The following is a 17998-nucleotide window of genomic DNA, read 5'->3' as shown; positions in this document are numbered from 1 at the left end:
TGATATTTTAATGAACAAAAAATTTGCTTTTCTTTCAAAAACAAGGGAATTTCTAAGTGACCCCAAACTTTTGAACAGTAGTGTTAGATATTCCATTAAATATCTGCTGTTTCCAACTACAATAGTAATTTACCACTTTAACAATGTCTATACTGCATTTCTGATCAATTTTATGTTTTTTTAATGGGCAAAATAATTGGCTTTTCTTTCAAAAACAAGAACTTTTCTAAGTGACCCCAAACTTTTGAACGGTAGTGTATATACCCTCATCTGAAACATCTACACTCCTGAGTAGGACTGATTTATTTACATGAAAAGGCTGGTCTTTAAACAAAGATGTATTTCCACTGAAATGTTCAGTCTGAAATTGCAACTAGTCAATGTCATCGTAGTAGCTATGGACGGGTGTTTGCTGTCTGTACCAATGAATCACCTTGTCTTCATTTTGTTTGAAGCTACATGGCAGCACACAGTCCTCAGAGTAGAGACAGGTCACCAGAGAGACAAGACATGGCCTTTAAAAAAATAATGCCTACATATTCTTTAATAGAAGTTTAGATTCCAGAGGATAATGTTATATAATTGCAATCAAACATTTCTGATAATCAAAATTTGTAGTATTCTTACCTACTAGTATACTTCTACTCACACATCTAGGTGTACACTCTTAGAAAAAAAAGGTGCTATCTAGAACCTAAAGGGGTTCTTCGGCTGTTCCCATAGAATAACCCTTTGAATAACTATTTTTGCTTCTAGGTAGAACCCTTTAGGGTTCCAGGTTAGAACCCTTTTGGTTCCATGTAGAACCCTTTCCACAGAGGGTTCTACATGGAACCCAAAAATAGGGTTCTACCAGGAACCAAAAAGTGTTCTCCTATGGGGACAGCTGAAGAACCCTTTTGGAACCGTTTTTTCTAAGAGGGAATAACTGTACAACATTTTCACAATCTTAAATATCAAAATATGCCTGCAACACGCATTTTGTCCTATATAGAATCCCAAAGTTGTGTGGTCATGTTGTTAAAACGAAAGCTCAAATTCAGGACGAAAATGTTACGCTCCATTACGAACAGCATGGCAATGTCTATTTCTGTCTCGGTAGCCTGCTGTAGCTAGCTAGATGCCTTAGAAGGGTATCTCAGAGTTGACAACTGTTCAGACACTCACAGATGACTGCTACAATGAATACTTAATTCAAAACTTTAATGTAAATTATGAAGACGGTACAGTTATTCAGTTGTTTAGAACACAGATGTGCTCCACTGTAGAACAGTACTCTCCAATGATATAATTTCCCCCCTTGAGCAAAACGTGGGTTGTTGTCCATGGGCACATTTTCTAACTATCAGTCAAGCTACAAATGCATGGTTGATTGATGATGTCAGGTCTGTGATTAGGAACAGTATGACTGTCATCTAGTACGTCTTGTCAGTCAGAGCTATGTATGGCCGTTGTTTTGTCCTGCTGTCAGCTGGCAGTTATCCATTGGCAAATCATCAGATGTTTTAACTGTGAGGGAGAAATGGAAAGGCCAATTAGTAAGGCAGGGCAATAGGTATTAGCCAATGAAAAAATAACTCTAAAGCCAGCAGTATTTCCTTTCAGTGTACTTCAACCAAACATGAATAAATAAGAACTTTAGTATAACAGATAAATTCATTCAAATGATAGAAAAGTTTAAGTTTTATGAATGTTGTTAAGGCTAAAGGTATCTGGGCTGAAGGCTACACAAGTCACTTTTGTTTTGGCCTTGCAGAATGGGATAAAATCAGATACACTACATGGCCATAAGTATGTGGACACCTGCTCATCGGACATCTCATTCCAAAATCATGGGCATTAATATGGAGTTGGTCCCCCATTTGCTGCCATAATAGCCTCCACTGTTCTGGGAAGGCTTTCCCCTAGATTTTGGAACATTGCTCCGGGGACTTGCTTCCATTCAGCCACAAGAGCATTAGTGAGGTCAGGCGATTAGGCCTGACTCGGAGTCGGCTTTACAATTCATCCCAAATGTGTTCGATGGAGTTGAAGTCAGGGTTCTGTGCAGGCCAGTCAAGTTCTTCCACATCGATCTCGACAAACCATTTCTGTATGGACCTCGCTTAGTGCACGGGGGCATTGTGATGAGGAAACAGGAAAGGGCCTTCTCCAAACTATTGCCACAAAGTTGGAAACACAAAATCGTCTAGCATGTCATTCATTATATGCTGTAGCATTAATATTTTCCCTTCACTGGAACTAAGGCCCAAACCATGAAAACAGCCACTGCCCATTATTCCTCCTCCACCAAACGTTACAGTTTCCACTATGCATTGGGGCAGGTTGCATTCTCCTGGCATCTGCCAACCCAAGTTTTGTCCGTAGGACTGCCAGATGGTGAAGCGTGATTAATTACTCCAGGGAACACATTTCCACTGCTCCAGAGTCCAATGGCGGCAAGCTATACACCACTCCTGACGAACAGTTATTTCCAGAGGCAGTTTGGAACTCCGTAGTGAATGTTGCAACCGAGGAGAGAAGATTTTTATGCACTACACACTTCCGCACTTGGCGGTCCCATTCTGTGAGCATGTGTGGCCTACCACTTCGCGGCTGAACCGTTGTTGCACCTAGGTGTTTCCACTTCACAATAACAGCACTTACAGTTGACCGGGGCAGTTCTAGCAGGGCAGAAATTTGACAAACTGACTTGTTGGAAATGTGGCATCCTATTTAGGTGCCACGTTGAAAGTCAATGAGCTCTTCAGTATGGGCCATTCCACTGCCAATATTTGTCTATGGAGATTGCATGGATTTGTGCTTGATTTTATAAACACCTGTCAGCAACGGTTGTGGCTGAAATAGCCGAATCCACTCATTTGAAGGGGTGTCCACATACTTTTGTATATATAGTGTAAGATTTCTGGATTGGATTATAATAGGACAAAGGCCATATAATGACGAGTCCTGACAACTACTAAAATAGACCTACACTTACTAGTTTTCATTGGCTGCATCTCTGTGTCCTCCAGAGTGGTCCTATCAGCCTTCCCTTGGTTGGCTAGGGAGTTCATAAATCATATGAGTCATTACTTCCTTCATTGCCATGTGAGTATGAGTACAGAATGCATGGTGTTCAGAAGTGATTCATTTACTCTCAGGTATTCCATCACATTAGTTATAGTAGATTGAACAGTAGGATAGCAGACATCTCTTTGATACGCTGATATACTCCCACTGCAGGCCCGGGTCAAGACCTGTCTTTATACTTACCTCTTTGTTTTCTATACAGTAGTATAGCTGTTGTTACTAGTGCAACCACTGCAACTATTACAGCAATAACCCACATCTTGGAGTGACTTTCCCCTGTACGCCCAACCTGGTCTTCAGCATTTGGCATATTGTCTAGACGTTTGGACAATGTAAATGTGTTAAAAATGCAGCATTATGGAAAGATGTGAACACTTAGCATCAATAACCTTGCATGCATAATAAGCACATAGGGTGTAAATCATTGTAAGGTATAATTGTGTACCTGTCAACGACCGCCGTGATGTTGACCTGATGGCGACCTGGGTTTGAACCATGTGTCTGCTCTGGAAGCCTGAGAATGTACAGGTGTAGGTTCCAGTGTGTTCCTGACTCTCTGGGTTGTGAAGAAGGAGGGATCCATCTCCCATCAAAACTCGGTCCTGCTCCAGTTCAACACGGCCCTCCCAAAGGTTGGAGGTCCGTCTGGTTTGGCTGACATAGCTAAGGATGACCTTGGAGTTATCATTGGTTCTAGTGAAGGTCCAGGTGAGGAAAAAGTTCTGGAAGTTCTGTGGAGCCATGCAAGGGATGGACAGCTCTCGCCCTGCCTCTCCAATCAACTCTGTTGATGAAATAAGTTTATGAATTGTGAGCAAGGGAAAGCATGTTATTTGTGGCGCAGTTGGTAGAGCATGGCACTTTCAACACCAGGTTTGTGGGTTTTGATTCCCATGGGGGACCAGTACAAAAAAATACAAAAATTAATGCACTGACTTATGTAAGCTGCTCTCGATAAGAGTGTCTGCTAAATGTAAACGTGAAAGGTATATATCACTGTCCCTTAGCAGACTTCCCGCTGTAGTCACTCTCTTAAACACTAGAGGGCGGTGTTACCATAGAGATCCTATTAAATTACTAGAGGGGTTTCATAAACCCTCAAAGTTCCAGAACGGTGGAAAAATGGCAGCCATATTGGTCAGGGCGAAATGCAAACCACTCTAATTGGAATGAATGGCAATAGAGGCATATAATCCAGATTTGACTCAAAACACAACTGCAGGAAAATTAAAGTAAGACATGGGATATATCAGAAATGGTGTAATAGAATTATTGTCAACATAAAATATTGTCAAATAATTGTAAATACAGTTTATACAGGTTTGTCTGTATAAATAGCCTCTAAAATATACAGTACCAATCAAATGTTTGGACACACCTACTCATTCAAGGGTTTTTCTTTATTTTTTAAACTATTTTCTACATTGTAGGTCATCAAAACTATTAAACAAATCAAAATATATTTTAGACTCTTCAAAGTAGCCACCCTTTGGCCTCCCGGGTGGCGCAGTGGTCTAAGGCACTGCATTGCAGTGCTAGCTGTGCCACCAGAGATTCTGGGTTTGAGCCCAGGCTCTGTCGCAGCCGGCTGTGACCGTGAGTTCCATGGGGCGATGTACAATTGGCCTAGTGTCGTCCGGGTTTGGGTAGGGATATCATGTCTCATCATGCACTAGCGACTCCTGTGCCGGGTGCAGTGCATGCTAACCAGGTCGCCAGGTGCACAGTGTTTCCTCCGACACATTGGTTCGGCTGGCTTCCGGGTTGGATGTGTGCTGTGTTAAGAAGCAGTGCGGCTTGGTTGGGTTGTGTTTCAGAGGACGCATGGCTTTCGACCTTTGTCTCTCCTGAGCCTGTACGGGAGTTGTAGTGATGAGACAAGATAGTAACTACTAAAACAATTGGATATGAAAAGGGGGAAAACAACCGAACGTGAAGAACAAACCGGAGCTATTTCGCCTACAAAAAATAATATTTTTGGAAAAAATGAACATTGGCTATCTAACTGGAAGTCTCGTGAGTGAAAACATCCGAAGCTCATCAAAGGTAAACGATTTAATTTGATTTCTTTTCTGATTTCCGTGACCAAGTTACCTGCTGCTAGCTGGACAAAATGCTATGCTAGGCTATCGATAAACTTACACAAATGCTTGTCTAGCTTTGGCTGTGAAGCATATTTTGAAAATCTGAGATGACAGGGTGATTAACAAAAGGCTAAGCTGTGTCTCAATACATTTCACTTGTGATTTTCATGAATAGGAATATTTTCTAGGAATATTTATGTCCGTTGCGTTATGCTAATTAGTGTCAGTCGATGATTACGCTCCCGGACCCGGGATGGGGAGTTACTATTAACTACCTCTCTCAAAGAGTGCGGTGTATAAAGTCAGAACATCTGCTGTCTTAGCCATTTCCTGTCACCAAGGATGTACCCCAGGGCTTAATCCTAGGCCTTACGCTCTTCTCAATTTACATCAACAACATAGCTCAGGCAGTAGGAAGCTCTCGCATCCATTTATATGCAGATGATACAATCTTATACTCAGCTAGCCCCTCCCCAGATTTTCTGTTAAACGCTCGACAACAAAGTTTTCTTAGTGTCCAACAAGCTGTATCTACCCTTAACCTTGTTCTGAACACCTCCAAAACAAAGGACATTGTGGTTTGGTAAGAAGAATGCCCCTCTCCCCACTGGTGTGATTACTCCCTCTGAGGGTTTAGAGCTTGAGGTAGTCACCTCATACAAGTACTTGAGAGTATGGCTAGACGGTGCACTGTCCTTCTCTCAGCACATATCAAAGCTGCAGGCTAAAGTTAAATCTAGACTTGGCTTCCTCTATCGTAATCGCTCCTCTTTCACCCCAGCTGCCAAACTAACCCTGATTCAAATGACTAGATGTTAGATGTTCTTACCATTCGGCTAGATGTTCTTTACCATTCGGCCATCAGATTTGCCACCAATGCCACCAATGTCCTTATAGGACACATCACCGCACTCTATACTCCTCTGTAAACTGGTCATCTCTGCATACCCGTCGCTAGACCAACTGGTTGATGCTTATTTATAAAACCCTCTTAGGCCTCACTCCCCCATTTGAGATATCTACTGCAGCCATCATCCTTCACATAAAACACCCGTTCTGCCAGTCACATTCTGTTAAAGGTCCCCAAAGCACAAACATCCTTGGGTCGCTCGTCTTTTCAGTTCACAGCAGCTCTTAATTCAAAGACTCAATCAGACTCAATCATGGACACTCACACTGACAAATCAAATCAAATTTTATTTGTTACATACACATGGTTAGAAGATGTTAATGCGAGTGTAGCGAAATGCTTGTGCTTCTGGTTCCGACAGTGCAAGTGACTAGTGATCTATTTGTTAAAGAGGCCAGTGTTTGGGTCTCCATGTTGGCAGCAGCCTTTCTGAGTTTGTGATTGCTGTTTACCAGTCTGATGGCCTTGAAATAGAGACTGAAGAACAGCTTCTCAGTCCCCGCTTTGATGCACCTGTACTGACCTCGCCTTCTGGATGGTAGTCGTGTGAACAGGCAGTGGCTCGGGTGGTTGTTGTCTTTGATGATCTTCTTTTGCCTTCCTGTGACACCGGGTGCTATAGGTAATTTCCCCAGGGATGCGTTGTGCAGACCGCAGCACCCTCTGGAGAGCCTTGCGGTTGAGGGCAGAGCAGTTGCCATACCAGGCTGTGATACAGCCCGACATGATGCTCTCGATTGTGGATCTGTAAAAGTTAGTCAGGGTTTTGGGTGACAAGCCTCCTGAGGTTGTAGAGATGCTGTTGCACCTTCTTCACCACACTGTCTGTGTTGGTGGACTATTTCAGTTTGTCGTTGATGTGTACACCGAGGAACTTAAAACTTTCCACTTTCTTCACTGCTGTCCCTTCGAAGTGGATAGGGGGTGCTCCCTCTGCTCTTTCCTGAAGTCCACGATCATCTTTGTTTTGTTGACATTTAGTGAGAGGTTGTTTTCCTGACACCACACTCTGAGTGCCCTCACCTCCTCCCTGTAGGCTGTCTCGTCGTTGTTGGTAATTAAGCCCACTACTGTTGTGTCGTCTGCAAACTTGATGATTGAGTTGGAGGCGTGTGTGGCCACACAGTCATGGGTGAACAGGGAGTACAAGAGGGGGCTGAGCACGCACCCTGAGCACGCACCCTCCACCTCGCTGTTGAGGGCCAGCGAGGTGGAGATGTTGTTTCCTACCTTCACTTCCTGGGGGCGGTCCTTCAGAAAGTCCAGAACCCAATTGCACAGGGTGGGGTTGAGGCCCAGGGCCTCCAGCTTGATGAGCTTGGAGTGTACTATGGTGTTGAATGCTGAGCTGAAGTCAATGAATGGCATTCTTACATAGGTATTCCTCTTCTGCAGATGGGATAGGGCAGTGTGCAGTATGATGGCGATTGCATCGTCTGTGGACCTGTTAGGGCGGTATGCAAACTGAAGAGGGTCTAGGGTGGCCGGTGTCGTGTCTTTACTATCATTAAATGTGAAGACTGTTATTTTATCAAATCAGTTCTCTATTTGTAACTATTATTACCTGATTAAACCAATCATGTAATCTTTAATCAACTAGGAAGTCGGGGCACCACGGGAAAATGCTATAGTCTCTATTTCCCGAATCGACTCTTCAGATATTTTCATATCTTATCTAGTCTTCTATTAATGATTATTAATCTTTACCTTCCGTCAGTCTCATTCGAAACGTCGTAAAAGTCTTGGTTCTCTGCACAATCCCTATCGTAAATTATGAATCAGCGATGTACAAATTGGCTTGGGTATTTATTTACTAACTAACTAACTAATCATATAAATAAATGAAAACACACACAATTAGTTCATACATTGGGGGGTTGCTACATAATACAAAGAAAAGGTCTCTAGCGGACGAAACCGATATGACGGCTTGGTAGACAAAGAAAAGGGGTGTGGCAGTTCAAGAGCGGGAAACTCATAGAGGATTACTACACTCATATAAATTGCTAATACTTTACATGAACGACCGCTCATCCGAAAATAAATTGCAATTTACATATTTCCGGGTGTATTTCTTGCTGTCTCTCTCTGTGGTCGCAGGTCCATCTGCTGGAGAGAGTCAACAGAAAAGTCTCTGGTTGTGTTTCCCGGAAGATCAAAGTCGTAAGTGGTTGTAGGTGGTTAGAATGGAAACTTCATAGTACCATTCAGAAATCTTCTCATAGAATAGATGCTTCAGCAGTTCTCTTTATTCACGTTCAAGGTTTACGTCATTTCTAGCTGCAGACTAGTAATTAGTGTCGTCTAGAATTAGCTCCTTCTGTAGTGAATCGATAGTTCCAGAGTTGAACCATTTTCAGAGTTTAATCATTTCCAGCCGTGTAGCCAATGCTCCACGTTGGTATAGTCTTGTCCTTTGATAGAGTTGTAGTTTAAACCACTTCCAGCATCACCTGGCATGTTATGATCATGTGTGAATTTCTTCAGGAGCAGGTTTAATCCTTTGATGCCTAATGTGATGTCTGGGCTCACGGGGGTGTGGCCAATGACTAGTTAATCTTCATATGAAAATCCAAACTCTCATTTAGAATGTTCATATCACATTACATCTTTTCACAAATAGGTTAATGTTTAATCACATACCTTTCACAATATTTAGATGTAAACCTGACAGCTGGGAAATGTACACTTTAAGAGATACCGTTATGTGTGTTTCCTGTCCTTCATGAGATCACCAAATGAAACTCACTTGTCATAACTGTCCCTTAAGTGTCCACGGACCATTTACACATTCTCAAAAGTAGAAATATTGTTTAGTTCTCCCATTTTGGGGATTTAGGAGTTTTGCCAAGTGAAGTCCTTTGTTCTCTCCCTATGCTCTCTCCCTCTCTTTCGGCATGACCAGGGGGAGAGAGTCTCTGCCAGGAATTTATGACCTGAGATAACAAAACCTGGGTTTAGGAGAGAGAGGGAGAGCGAGGGGGGGAGCCACGATCTACACCCAGAAAGGGCCACGTCATGACACTGGTAAGGTGGAGGTGATATAATCCTTGACTAGTCTCTCAAAGCGCTTCATGATGACAGAAGTGAGTGCTACGGGGCGGTAGTCATTTAGTTCAGTTATCTTTACCTTCTTGGTTATAGGAACAATGGTGGCCATCTTGACAGGTGTGGCTGCCTTGCGGGATGTATTGTTGTCCCTACTTTCTTACCCTTTGTGCTGTTGTCTGTGCCCAATAGTGTTTGTACCCTGTTTTGTGAGGCTACCATGTTTTGCTGCTGCCATGTTGTGTTGCTACCATGTTGTTGTCATGCTGTGTTGCTTCCATGCTGTGTTGTTGTCTTAGGTCTCTCTTTATGTAGTGTTTCATTTTAATCCCAGCCCCCGTCCCCGCAGGAGGCCTGTAGCCTTTTGGTAGACCGTCATTGTAAATAAGAATTTGTTCTTAACTGACTTGCCTAGCTAAATAAAGGTTAAATAATCGTTTTATTTTTTTAATAACAGTCACTCCCAGCAGTGTATTACTGTTTTCATGATAATTTATCAACCATAAACTATGCATCTGCAAAACAAGAGAGAAAGAGAAAGACAATGTTGATTATGCCATACCTCCTTTTTGTAGTGAGCTCTTCCATGACTGTGATCCATATGTGGAATTAACGGTGCAGACGTAAGTGGGGGTATTTCCAAACATTCTCAGTTTGCTCTGAACAGAGTAGAGGCCCTCAGTGTTGGGTGCCATATGTGTGGTGGATCTCAGGTTGGCTTTAGGTGGCAGAGTGGACCATTGCACACGGGGAGCAGGGAAGATATCCTTAGACAGGCACTGAATCTCTGTGTTCTTACTTATCTCCATAGTAACCATCTTGATGGGAGCTGGAATAACAGTGACAGAGAGCCAAGGTTACAGAGTAATAGCCTTGAGTGGTTTCACTACAAACAGTGAATTTGAGAGCAAAAACCATTCAAAAAGTTTTTGTACAGCAAAGTCACAAAACCAATAACAAAAGCAAATACTTGACTCTTGGCTTGGCATCAGTTTAGCAATTTGGCTCTAGCTCTAATAGCTCCAATACAGCGGTAGCTGGTCGACAAACAATGATTCATGTCTCTTAAGAGGGTATTTTACCACAAGCTATGCTGAAAGAATTTGATATGTGAAGTGGATACTCAGCAGCATACTCTAGCCTCGATACTAGCGCCAGCGGTACTACTAACCCTCCACTTTCATGATGATAAAGGACTCCTGTTGTCCCAGAGTGCTGTTGACCAGACACCTGTAGCGACCTCGGTCCTTGATGCCACACTGGCTGAGGTGGAGCGAGGCGTTGCCCCGGGAGAGCTGGTCCTGAAGCAGGTACATCCTGGTACGGTGGTCCTTGGGAGTCTGGTCCGACTGGTCTCCACCCTGATGGGAGTGGCTGAGGAGGAGTAACTCCTGGCGGTACCAGCTGATGATCTCATTTCCGCTGGGTTTGAAGCTGCAGGGTAGCACACAGTCTTCTGAGAACAGGCATGTCAAATGGGCATCTAAGGGAGAAGTAGAGAGAGAACAGTTTGGGAAAATGTGACCTTCATTTAATAATTAGTTAACATTCTCTCAAAAAACCCGCAAAAAAATCCAGTGTTGCTATGTCAAACGGTTTTGTTATATTTTTTATTTCAGTCTTCTGTGACGTATATAAAGTGCAATATTTCGATGCAAACTCAAAATGTAATACATTTCAACTCCATATCTGGTATGGTAGAGGTGTATTATTTTTTAAAGCCCATAACTATGTGTTTAAGGTATCTAATTTAGTTTCAAAGTAGATTTAAGACCACCAAGAAACACTATGTGTGACCCCCTATTTAGCTCACTGCAGTAGAAGGCGGAATGAACAAAATGTTCTCTCCATTCCTATCTTTTTCTTTCAGCCCACAACACCTACTCACAGTGTGTCCTTTCCATACCGGTATATCACCTATGACGTGTACTGAATCCTCATGGTAATGAGTGAACTTTTCTCCCCCTCTTACCATCTTGCTATAGGTTGTGTTACTCTCACGGTTCTGAAACATTCACTATGTTTAGTCTTACCCAACTGTAACATGCAGTCCCAGCATTTTAGCCACCACACAACTCACAGTGAGCGCCGGCACCTATGGTTATGGTGGCACTTCTAAAGCCAAACATTACATACAAACATTACAATTTTTGAGTTAAATGCAGAGTTTGACACTGGATAAGTATTAGATAATACCCTTGAAACTGGTAATCACACAGCCTATTCTCAACATCCGTTCTTTTCAGCCATTTGTTTTGCACTAAATGTGGTTGCGACAAGACATTGCACTGTGAATGAGTAAATGTAACATCCACGTTCACAGGTGAATGTATGGGCTTTTTACTGCCAAAATAACAGTGGTAACACCAGTGAAGTCCTTCACAGACAGGGCACCCACTCCGAGTCAAATAGAGTGCATGACTATATAGAATTAGCATGTGTGCAAATGTGTGAAGAGTCAAGGACGTCCCTGTGAGACTGTGAGCTTCTCCTCAGAGTAGACGTCTTTCATCTCCTCAGCAACATTCCAAACCGAAGAGACAGCTGACCTGGGTCCCAGCATGGTCTGGCCAGTCTAAATACTGAACAGGGCAGTGGGACCCGGCCTCCCTAGTCTCCCAACCAGAACAAACAGAGGCATGCGGAGGGCCAGCGGGCCAGCTATCCCAGACGCCATGGGCAACTGGATTCCTCAGAGGGAACACATCTCGACTCCTGCTCACTGCCCACTGACTGACCACCTGTCAAGGATTTACAGGGATGTGGACAACGTATTTCCACATGCACAGCAATAGAGGCTCAGCATTGCCTTGAAGGAGGTTTTTACTTCATACATTCTCAGATTTGCTGAGGATGGATAGAGACTTCATCGACAAGTTACAGGAACAGTGCAGTGACCACATGTCATTTCTGTTGTATAGGAATGGTTGTTTGTATTCATAAAACTCCTGGTCAAAACATCATCTTTAAACTAATACTTTACACTGGATTTGTCTTATGGAAAATCCCTCTCCTTTTAGGACCACATGTTAAAGTAGTTCTTGTTCTTTTTTCAGATGTCTGTCTCGTTTTAGTTTTGCCCAGAAGAACTGGGATTTCTTGTGCAGTGAAAGGGACACAATGCAAAAAGCATCTGTTCCATGAACAAGAGATGTAGAAAGAAAAAAGTGTACCAAAACACTCTTCAGCCCCGCTTGAACAAAAAGGGAAACATTCCTTACCCCAGGACACTTTGAACTGGTGACTATGATTCCTTACCCCAGGACACTTCAAACTGGTGACTCTCATTCCTTACCCCAGGACACTTCAAACTGGTGACTATCCAGGAAAATAAAGAAAAAGGAGTACATTGTTTCTGCATAGATCTGATGATTTATTGACGGGACACATCATGCAAGCAGGTTTACATTTTGCCGTAATCACCTCCATCAGAACCAGGTAAGTAAGTTTGCTTGTCTTTATTTTCCTGGACACTCACCCATTGAAGTGTCCTGGGGTAAGAAATGTTTTTAGATATAGATGTATTTTAAGATTAGATCGAATGTAAGTGTTTAAAGGCATACAGTAGTCAGATTATTTGTTTCCTTACACTAAAGACATCCCGTGCCTTAAACCTTGACCCATGAGCCTATCCTGACAATTATTGCACTACTACCTTTAAAAGAGGATAGAGGGGTCTTATCCTTACCTGGGATCTTACACTTTGCCAAGGTGAGAATCCACAGCAACCTCAAAAAAGCTTGAGCAAGTGCCTTTACCATTCTCATTCATTCACAAAGTCACAAGTATGGTTGCTGTTGACTCCCGTCCTGATTCCAATCAGTAGCAATCTTAAAGCAATTAGGAGCTCTGAATCACAATTAGTGTCTTGGTCTCTCTTATATCTCACATTTCAGCCTCTGGGATGGTGTAGATCAAAATCACTTGCTGTCACTTTAAAGGTTAAAGGATCCAGATGGAAAATATCCTTGTAAACACAAATGAGAGCCAATGAGTCTGAAACTCACTGCCACAGACATACGAAAGGGCCCACCTGGAACCACTTGTGTCAGAGCAGAAAAGCAGTTTCCCTGTCAGAGAAACTAGCTCCTCTCACAGTGAGAAGAGAGGGACTGTAAGAGGAAGGGAGAGCGAGAAGGAGGGAGCGGCAGGGCAGACAGGCTGGTTTGAAATACACCCCCTTCTACAGAGGCAGAGGCACGGTGGAATCATTGGTTACAATGTGTTACTTGGAAACGCCTCTTTGCTTCTTACCTGCCTGTCACTTTGCTTTGCTGTCACTTTAAAGGATCCAGATGGAAAATATCCTTGTAAACACAAATGAGAGCCAATGAGTCTGAAACTCACTGCCACAGACATACGAAAGGGCCCACCTGGAACCACTTGTGTCAGAGCAGAAAAGCAGTTTCCCTGTCAGAGAAACTAGCTCCTCTCACAGTGAGAAAAGAGGGTGTGTAACAGGAAGAGAGAGCGAGAAGGAGGGAGCGGCAGGGCAGACAGGCTTTCCTGAAATACAAACCCATCTACAGAGGCATCGAGGCACGGTGGAATCAATGGTTACACTGTGTTACTTGGAAATGTCTCTTTCCCTCTTATCTCCCTGTCAAACCTCCCCACCCCTTCCCCACCCCTCACACTCAGTGCCTCATAGAACCTCTTGTCATCTGATTGATTTCTTTCCATGTCACTCTGTGTGTCAACATTTTACATCTCACACCTTCTCTGAGTAATAACTGTGCACACAATAGACTAGGTATACTGTTCTTTTCATATTGTAGTTTCCACTGAAACAGTATATTTTCTTGTATCTTCTAGTTCCATGAAAGGCATGTTCTTTATCTCTCAAGCCTTCAATACCTTCATTAATCATGGAGAACTGGTTTGGACAAGAAAAGTGGGATGTCAAAGTGCCCTGCCACTAGCAGGCAAGCATGAGGTTAACTACAAGGCCAATTATAGTTCAATGTGGAACGTATTCAGTCATTGTTGTTTCTGTCTGCCTCCCACTGGGCACTACTGCCACTGTGTAATACACACACGATCACAGACCACACTAAACCTGAATCCTAATCTATTTATTGCTGTGGCTGAAGGCACCTAACGTTCAGGAACCTTTCAGGAAGTTTGCCCTCACGGTGGATGATGCAACGTGTTTTCTCACGTTAGTTCCTTGTGTTCAGTGTCATTGGCCTCCAAGGGGTGAAATAAAACCATAACAATGCCACATTATGATGAGTCACTAATGATAAGTGTCCTATTTATCCCATAGTAGCTGATAAACAGAGATGAGCACAGAGAAAAAACACAATCATTTCAAAGCAGAATTGTGTGTCAATAATGAGTGGTTGGGGTTTGTAATGCGCCAGAGTATCTGTCTATCATAGCAAAAATGTTTTAGTGTGGAGGCCTCACTCTGTTGCCATGATTAACCAACAGCGAGTGATTGAGAGATGATCATGTATTTACTCCATGATGTGTAGCTACACCTCTCCTTTGCGGTCCTTAGGAGGCGCGTGTGAGGGGAAACCCCAGCTCCACGTCAATGCCTCTTAAAGATGGCGGCACTCATCTCTGCCCTCAATCAACGCTAATCCCAGATTAAAGGAGCATGCCACTGGACTGGGATTAGGCTGTGGGCGCTTTCATTTGATCATTGATTCTCTACCAGTCTCTTCCTGACTCACTTTTATACTTCCTCTGGTGTATTCTTTTTTTACATTTTCTAATAATGTGTGTTTAGTCATCACTATAATGTATTTTCTTTTCTCTCTGTGTAATGTGGTTTAATTCTGGTTATAATCCAGTGACTAAACCTTGTTTCCATCCATTCCCAGGCAATTATACCTATGCATATTACCAGCAGTAATCCAAAACCCCTTGTGGTGACATTAGCAGACTCTCTGGTTGATAAGAGCCAACATTTAACTGGCCTGACATTCATGACTGGCCTACATTAGTCAGTAAAGGAAATCATTGTTGTAAAAACTGGAAAACATGCACTGATAGCCTTGAACTATAGACTTTGCATAGCCAATATCTAATCATATAAAAGCAGCAATGAGACCACTATTTTAGTTCAACTTTATAATCCACACAACCAGCACAGAAACATGGAGAGTACATACACATTTCTGTTCCTTTCGTGGATATATTCACGGTTGTATTCTATGAATGATCATGATCATGGAAGAGTACTATTACTATACTATTCAGTGGCATGGGCAGAAATCCATTGATGGCAGGGTCAGCAGGGCTAACTAACACAAATTGCCATTGGAACATGGTTGCTGATAATGGGCCTCCGAACGCCTATGTTGATATTCCATAAAAAACCTGCCGTTTCCAGCTACAGTAGTCATTTATACATGTCTGCACTGTATTTCTGATCAATTTGATGTTATTTTAATGGACATAAAATGTGCTTTTCTTTCAAAACAAGGACATTTCTAAGTGACTCCAAACTTTTGAACGGTAGTGTATATACAGTGCATTCGGAAAGTATTCAGACCCCTTGATTTGTCACATCTGCTCCTGCTTCGCCCTCTTGTGTTCATCCGGTGTCTTCTTGACCTGCAGTTACTCCCCCAGTACACACTCTCTCTCTCTCTCTCTGTGTGATTGTGTGGTTGGAGACAGGTGTGCTGGAGTCAGAGCAGATCCCTACCAGCTGCAACTCGTTCCATAATCAAGACCTCTACAAATACTCAGTCCTACCACTTCCACTCTGCCAGATCGTAATCTCTGCTCAGTCAGTTCGTGCTTCTAGCTATTTATGATTATTCAAGATCCTGTTACTCTGCTGTGCCTGTTTCCCTGCCTGACACTGTTTATCCTCTCATTGCAGTTTACCGCTCTGTCTCTGGCTCCTGTCTCCCGTTCCACATCTCACCACCCTTCCCTTCTACCCTGTTCTGGATTTAGCTCACCACCACTACCTTGGATTCCCCTCCGTACCTGGTTACCCGGTTCTACCCAGCTCATTTTAACCTTAGTCTCCACATCTGGTTTTCTACAACTCATCCGAGCTTCCCTGGATCTGCACTCCATATCTCCCTGTTACAAGAAATATCTTGGTTCATTCATCCCTGTTTCCTCATCTGAGTCTGCTCTTGGGTTCCCCTGTGTCGCTCCACCTAACATGACTTTTTCAACATTTTCTTACATTACAGCCGTATTCTTAATAAATCCTCTTACAACCACCGAGACGCCAGCGTCTCACCTAGCCAACAGGAAATGGAAATGCGTAGCGCCAAATGCTAATAGTACTCGCTAAAACTCAAACTTTCATTAAAACACACATGCAGGGTACTGAATTAAAGCTACACTCGTTGTGAATCTAGCCAACATGTCAGATTTTTTAAATGCTTTTCGGCGAAAGCATGCAACCCCCCGAAATACCTGAAGGGGACGTAAACAAAATAATTAGCGTAGCCGGCGCTACACAAAACGCAGAAATAAAATATAAAACATTCATTACCTTTGACGAGCTTCTTTGTTAGCACTCCTATATGTCCCATAAACATCACAATTTGGTATTTTTTCCGATTAAATCCGTCCATGTATACCCAAAATGTCAATTTATATAGCCCGTCTGATCCAGGAAAAAACAGCTTTCCAAAACGCAACGTCATTTTTTAAAATGAAAAAAGTTGCCTATAAACTTTGACAAAACACTTCAAACTACTTTTGTAACCCAACTTTAGGTATTTGTAAACGTTAATAATCGATCAAATTGATCACGGGGCGATCTGTATTCAATAGCAGCTACTCTTGAAATCATCGTCCATTGTCTCTCTCCCATAAGCCTCTTCCTGTTTACTGGATGACAGGAAGTGCCTATTTCTCATTCCACCAAGGATTAAATCCAATGAAATTGCCAGTACTGGAGACATAGTGTGGAAGCTGTAGGAACTGTCAACTGGTCGCTATCTATTTTCTCTTGCCATAGACAATTCAGAGACTGGCGGATGAATATATATATATATTTTTTGTGACCAGGTTTTTCTTGGGATTTTGCTTGCTGTTCATGTTCTGTTATAGTCACAGACATGATTTAACCATCAGAGTGTTTTCTATCCACACATACTAATCATATGCATATACTATATTCCTGGCATGAGTAGCAGGACGTTGAAATGTTGCGCGATTTTTAACAAAATGTTGAAAAACTTCAAGAGAGCCTTAAGACTCAGGTGCATCCTGTTTCCATTAGTCATCCTTGAGATGTTTCTACAACTTGATTGGAGTCCACCTGTGGTAAATTCAATTGATTGGACATGATTTGGAAAGGCACACACCCATCTATATAAGGTCCCACAGTTGACAGTGCATGTCAGAGCAAAACCAAGCCATGAGGTCGAAGAAATTGTCTGTAGAGCTCTGAGACAGGATTGTGTTGAGGCACAGATCTGGGGAAGGGTATCAAAAAAATGTCTTCAGAATTGAAGGTCCCCAAGAACACAGTGGCCTCCATCATTCTTAAAAGGAAGAAGTTTGGAACCACCAAGACTACTCCTAGAGCTGGCCGCCAAACTGAGCAATCGAGGAAGAAGGGCCTTCGTCAGGGAGGTGACCAAGACCCAGATGGTCACTCTGACAGAGCTCCAGAATTCCTCTGTGGAGAAGGACAACCATCTCTGCAGCACTCCACCAAACAGGCCTTTATGGTAGAGTGGCCAGACGGAAGCCACTCCTCAGTAAAAGGCACATGACAGCCTGCTGGAGTTTGCCAAAAGGCACCTAAAGGACTCTCAGACCATGAGAAACCAGATTCTCTTGTTTGATAAAACCAATATTGAACTCTTTGACCTGAATGCAAAGCGTCACATCTGGAGGAAACCTGGCACCATCCCTACGGTAAAGCATGGTGGTGGCAGCATCAAAT

At 42.9% G+C, this 17998-nt stretch overlaps 1 protein-coding gene and 1 long non-coding RNA gene across 3 annotated transcripts; one reads left to right on the top strand and one right to left on the bottom strand.

The window, feature by feature from the left end:
• Positions 1–1186: 1186 nt before the first annotated feature.
• On the bottom strand, positions 1187–13749 carry LOC110534061 (HERV-H LTR-associating protein 2). 2 transcript variants are annotated; one of them, XM_021618709.3, is made up of 8 exons: positions 13488–13685; positions 12803–13147; positions 10286–10597; positions 9677–9943; positions 3518–3856; positions 3256–3387; positions 2981–3043; positions 1187–1509 (listed from the first exon to the last, which is right to left on the bottom strand). In XM_021618709.3, the coding sequence occupies exons 2-8, from the start codon at positions 12879–12881 to the stop codon at positions 1439–1441; spliced, it is 1263 nt and encodes a 420-aa protein (XP_021474384.3). In that variant the 5' UTR covers positions 12882–13147; positions 13488–13685; the 3' UTR covers positions 1187–1438. The 2 variants fall into 2 exon arrangements, with proteins under 2 accessions (XP_021474384.3, XP_036846364.2); XM_036990469.2 differs by lacking the exon at positions 12803–13147 and having other exon boundaries at positions 13369–13749.
• LOC149980033 (uncharacterized) lies at positions 13732–16196 on the top strand. The gene is made up of 2 exons (XR_016483753.1): positions 13732–15862; positions 15959–16196. It is a non-coding gene; the product is annotated as an uncharacterized LOC149980033 (long non-coding RNA).
• The last annotated feature ends 1802 nt before the right edge of the window (positions 16197–17998 follow it).

The sequence above is a fragment of the Oncorhynchus mykiss genome, chromosome 10, assembly GCF_057628025.1.
Source record: "Oncorhynchus mykiss isolate SJ-2025 chromosome 10, ASM5762802v1, whole genome shotgun sequence".
Classification (NCBI taxonomy): domain Eukaryota; kingdom Metazoa; phylum Chordata; class Actinopteri; order Salmoniformes; family Salmonidae; genus Oncorhynchus; species Oncorhynchus mykiss.
The sequence above is the reverse complement of the archived record's forward strand: the minus strand, read 5'-3'. Positions and strand labels throughout refer to the sequence as shown.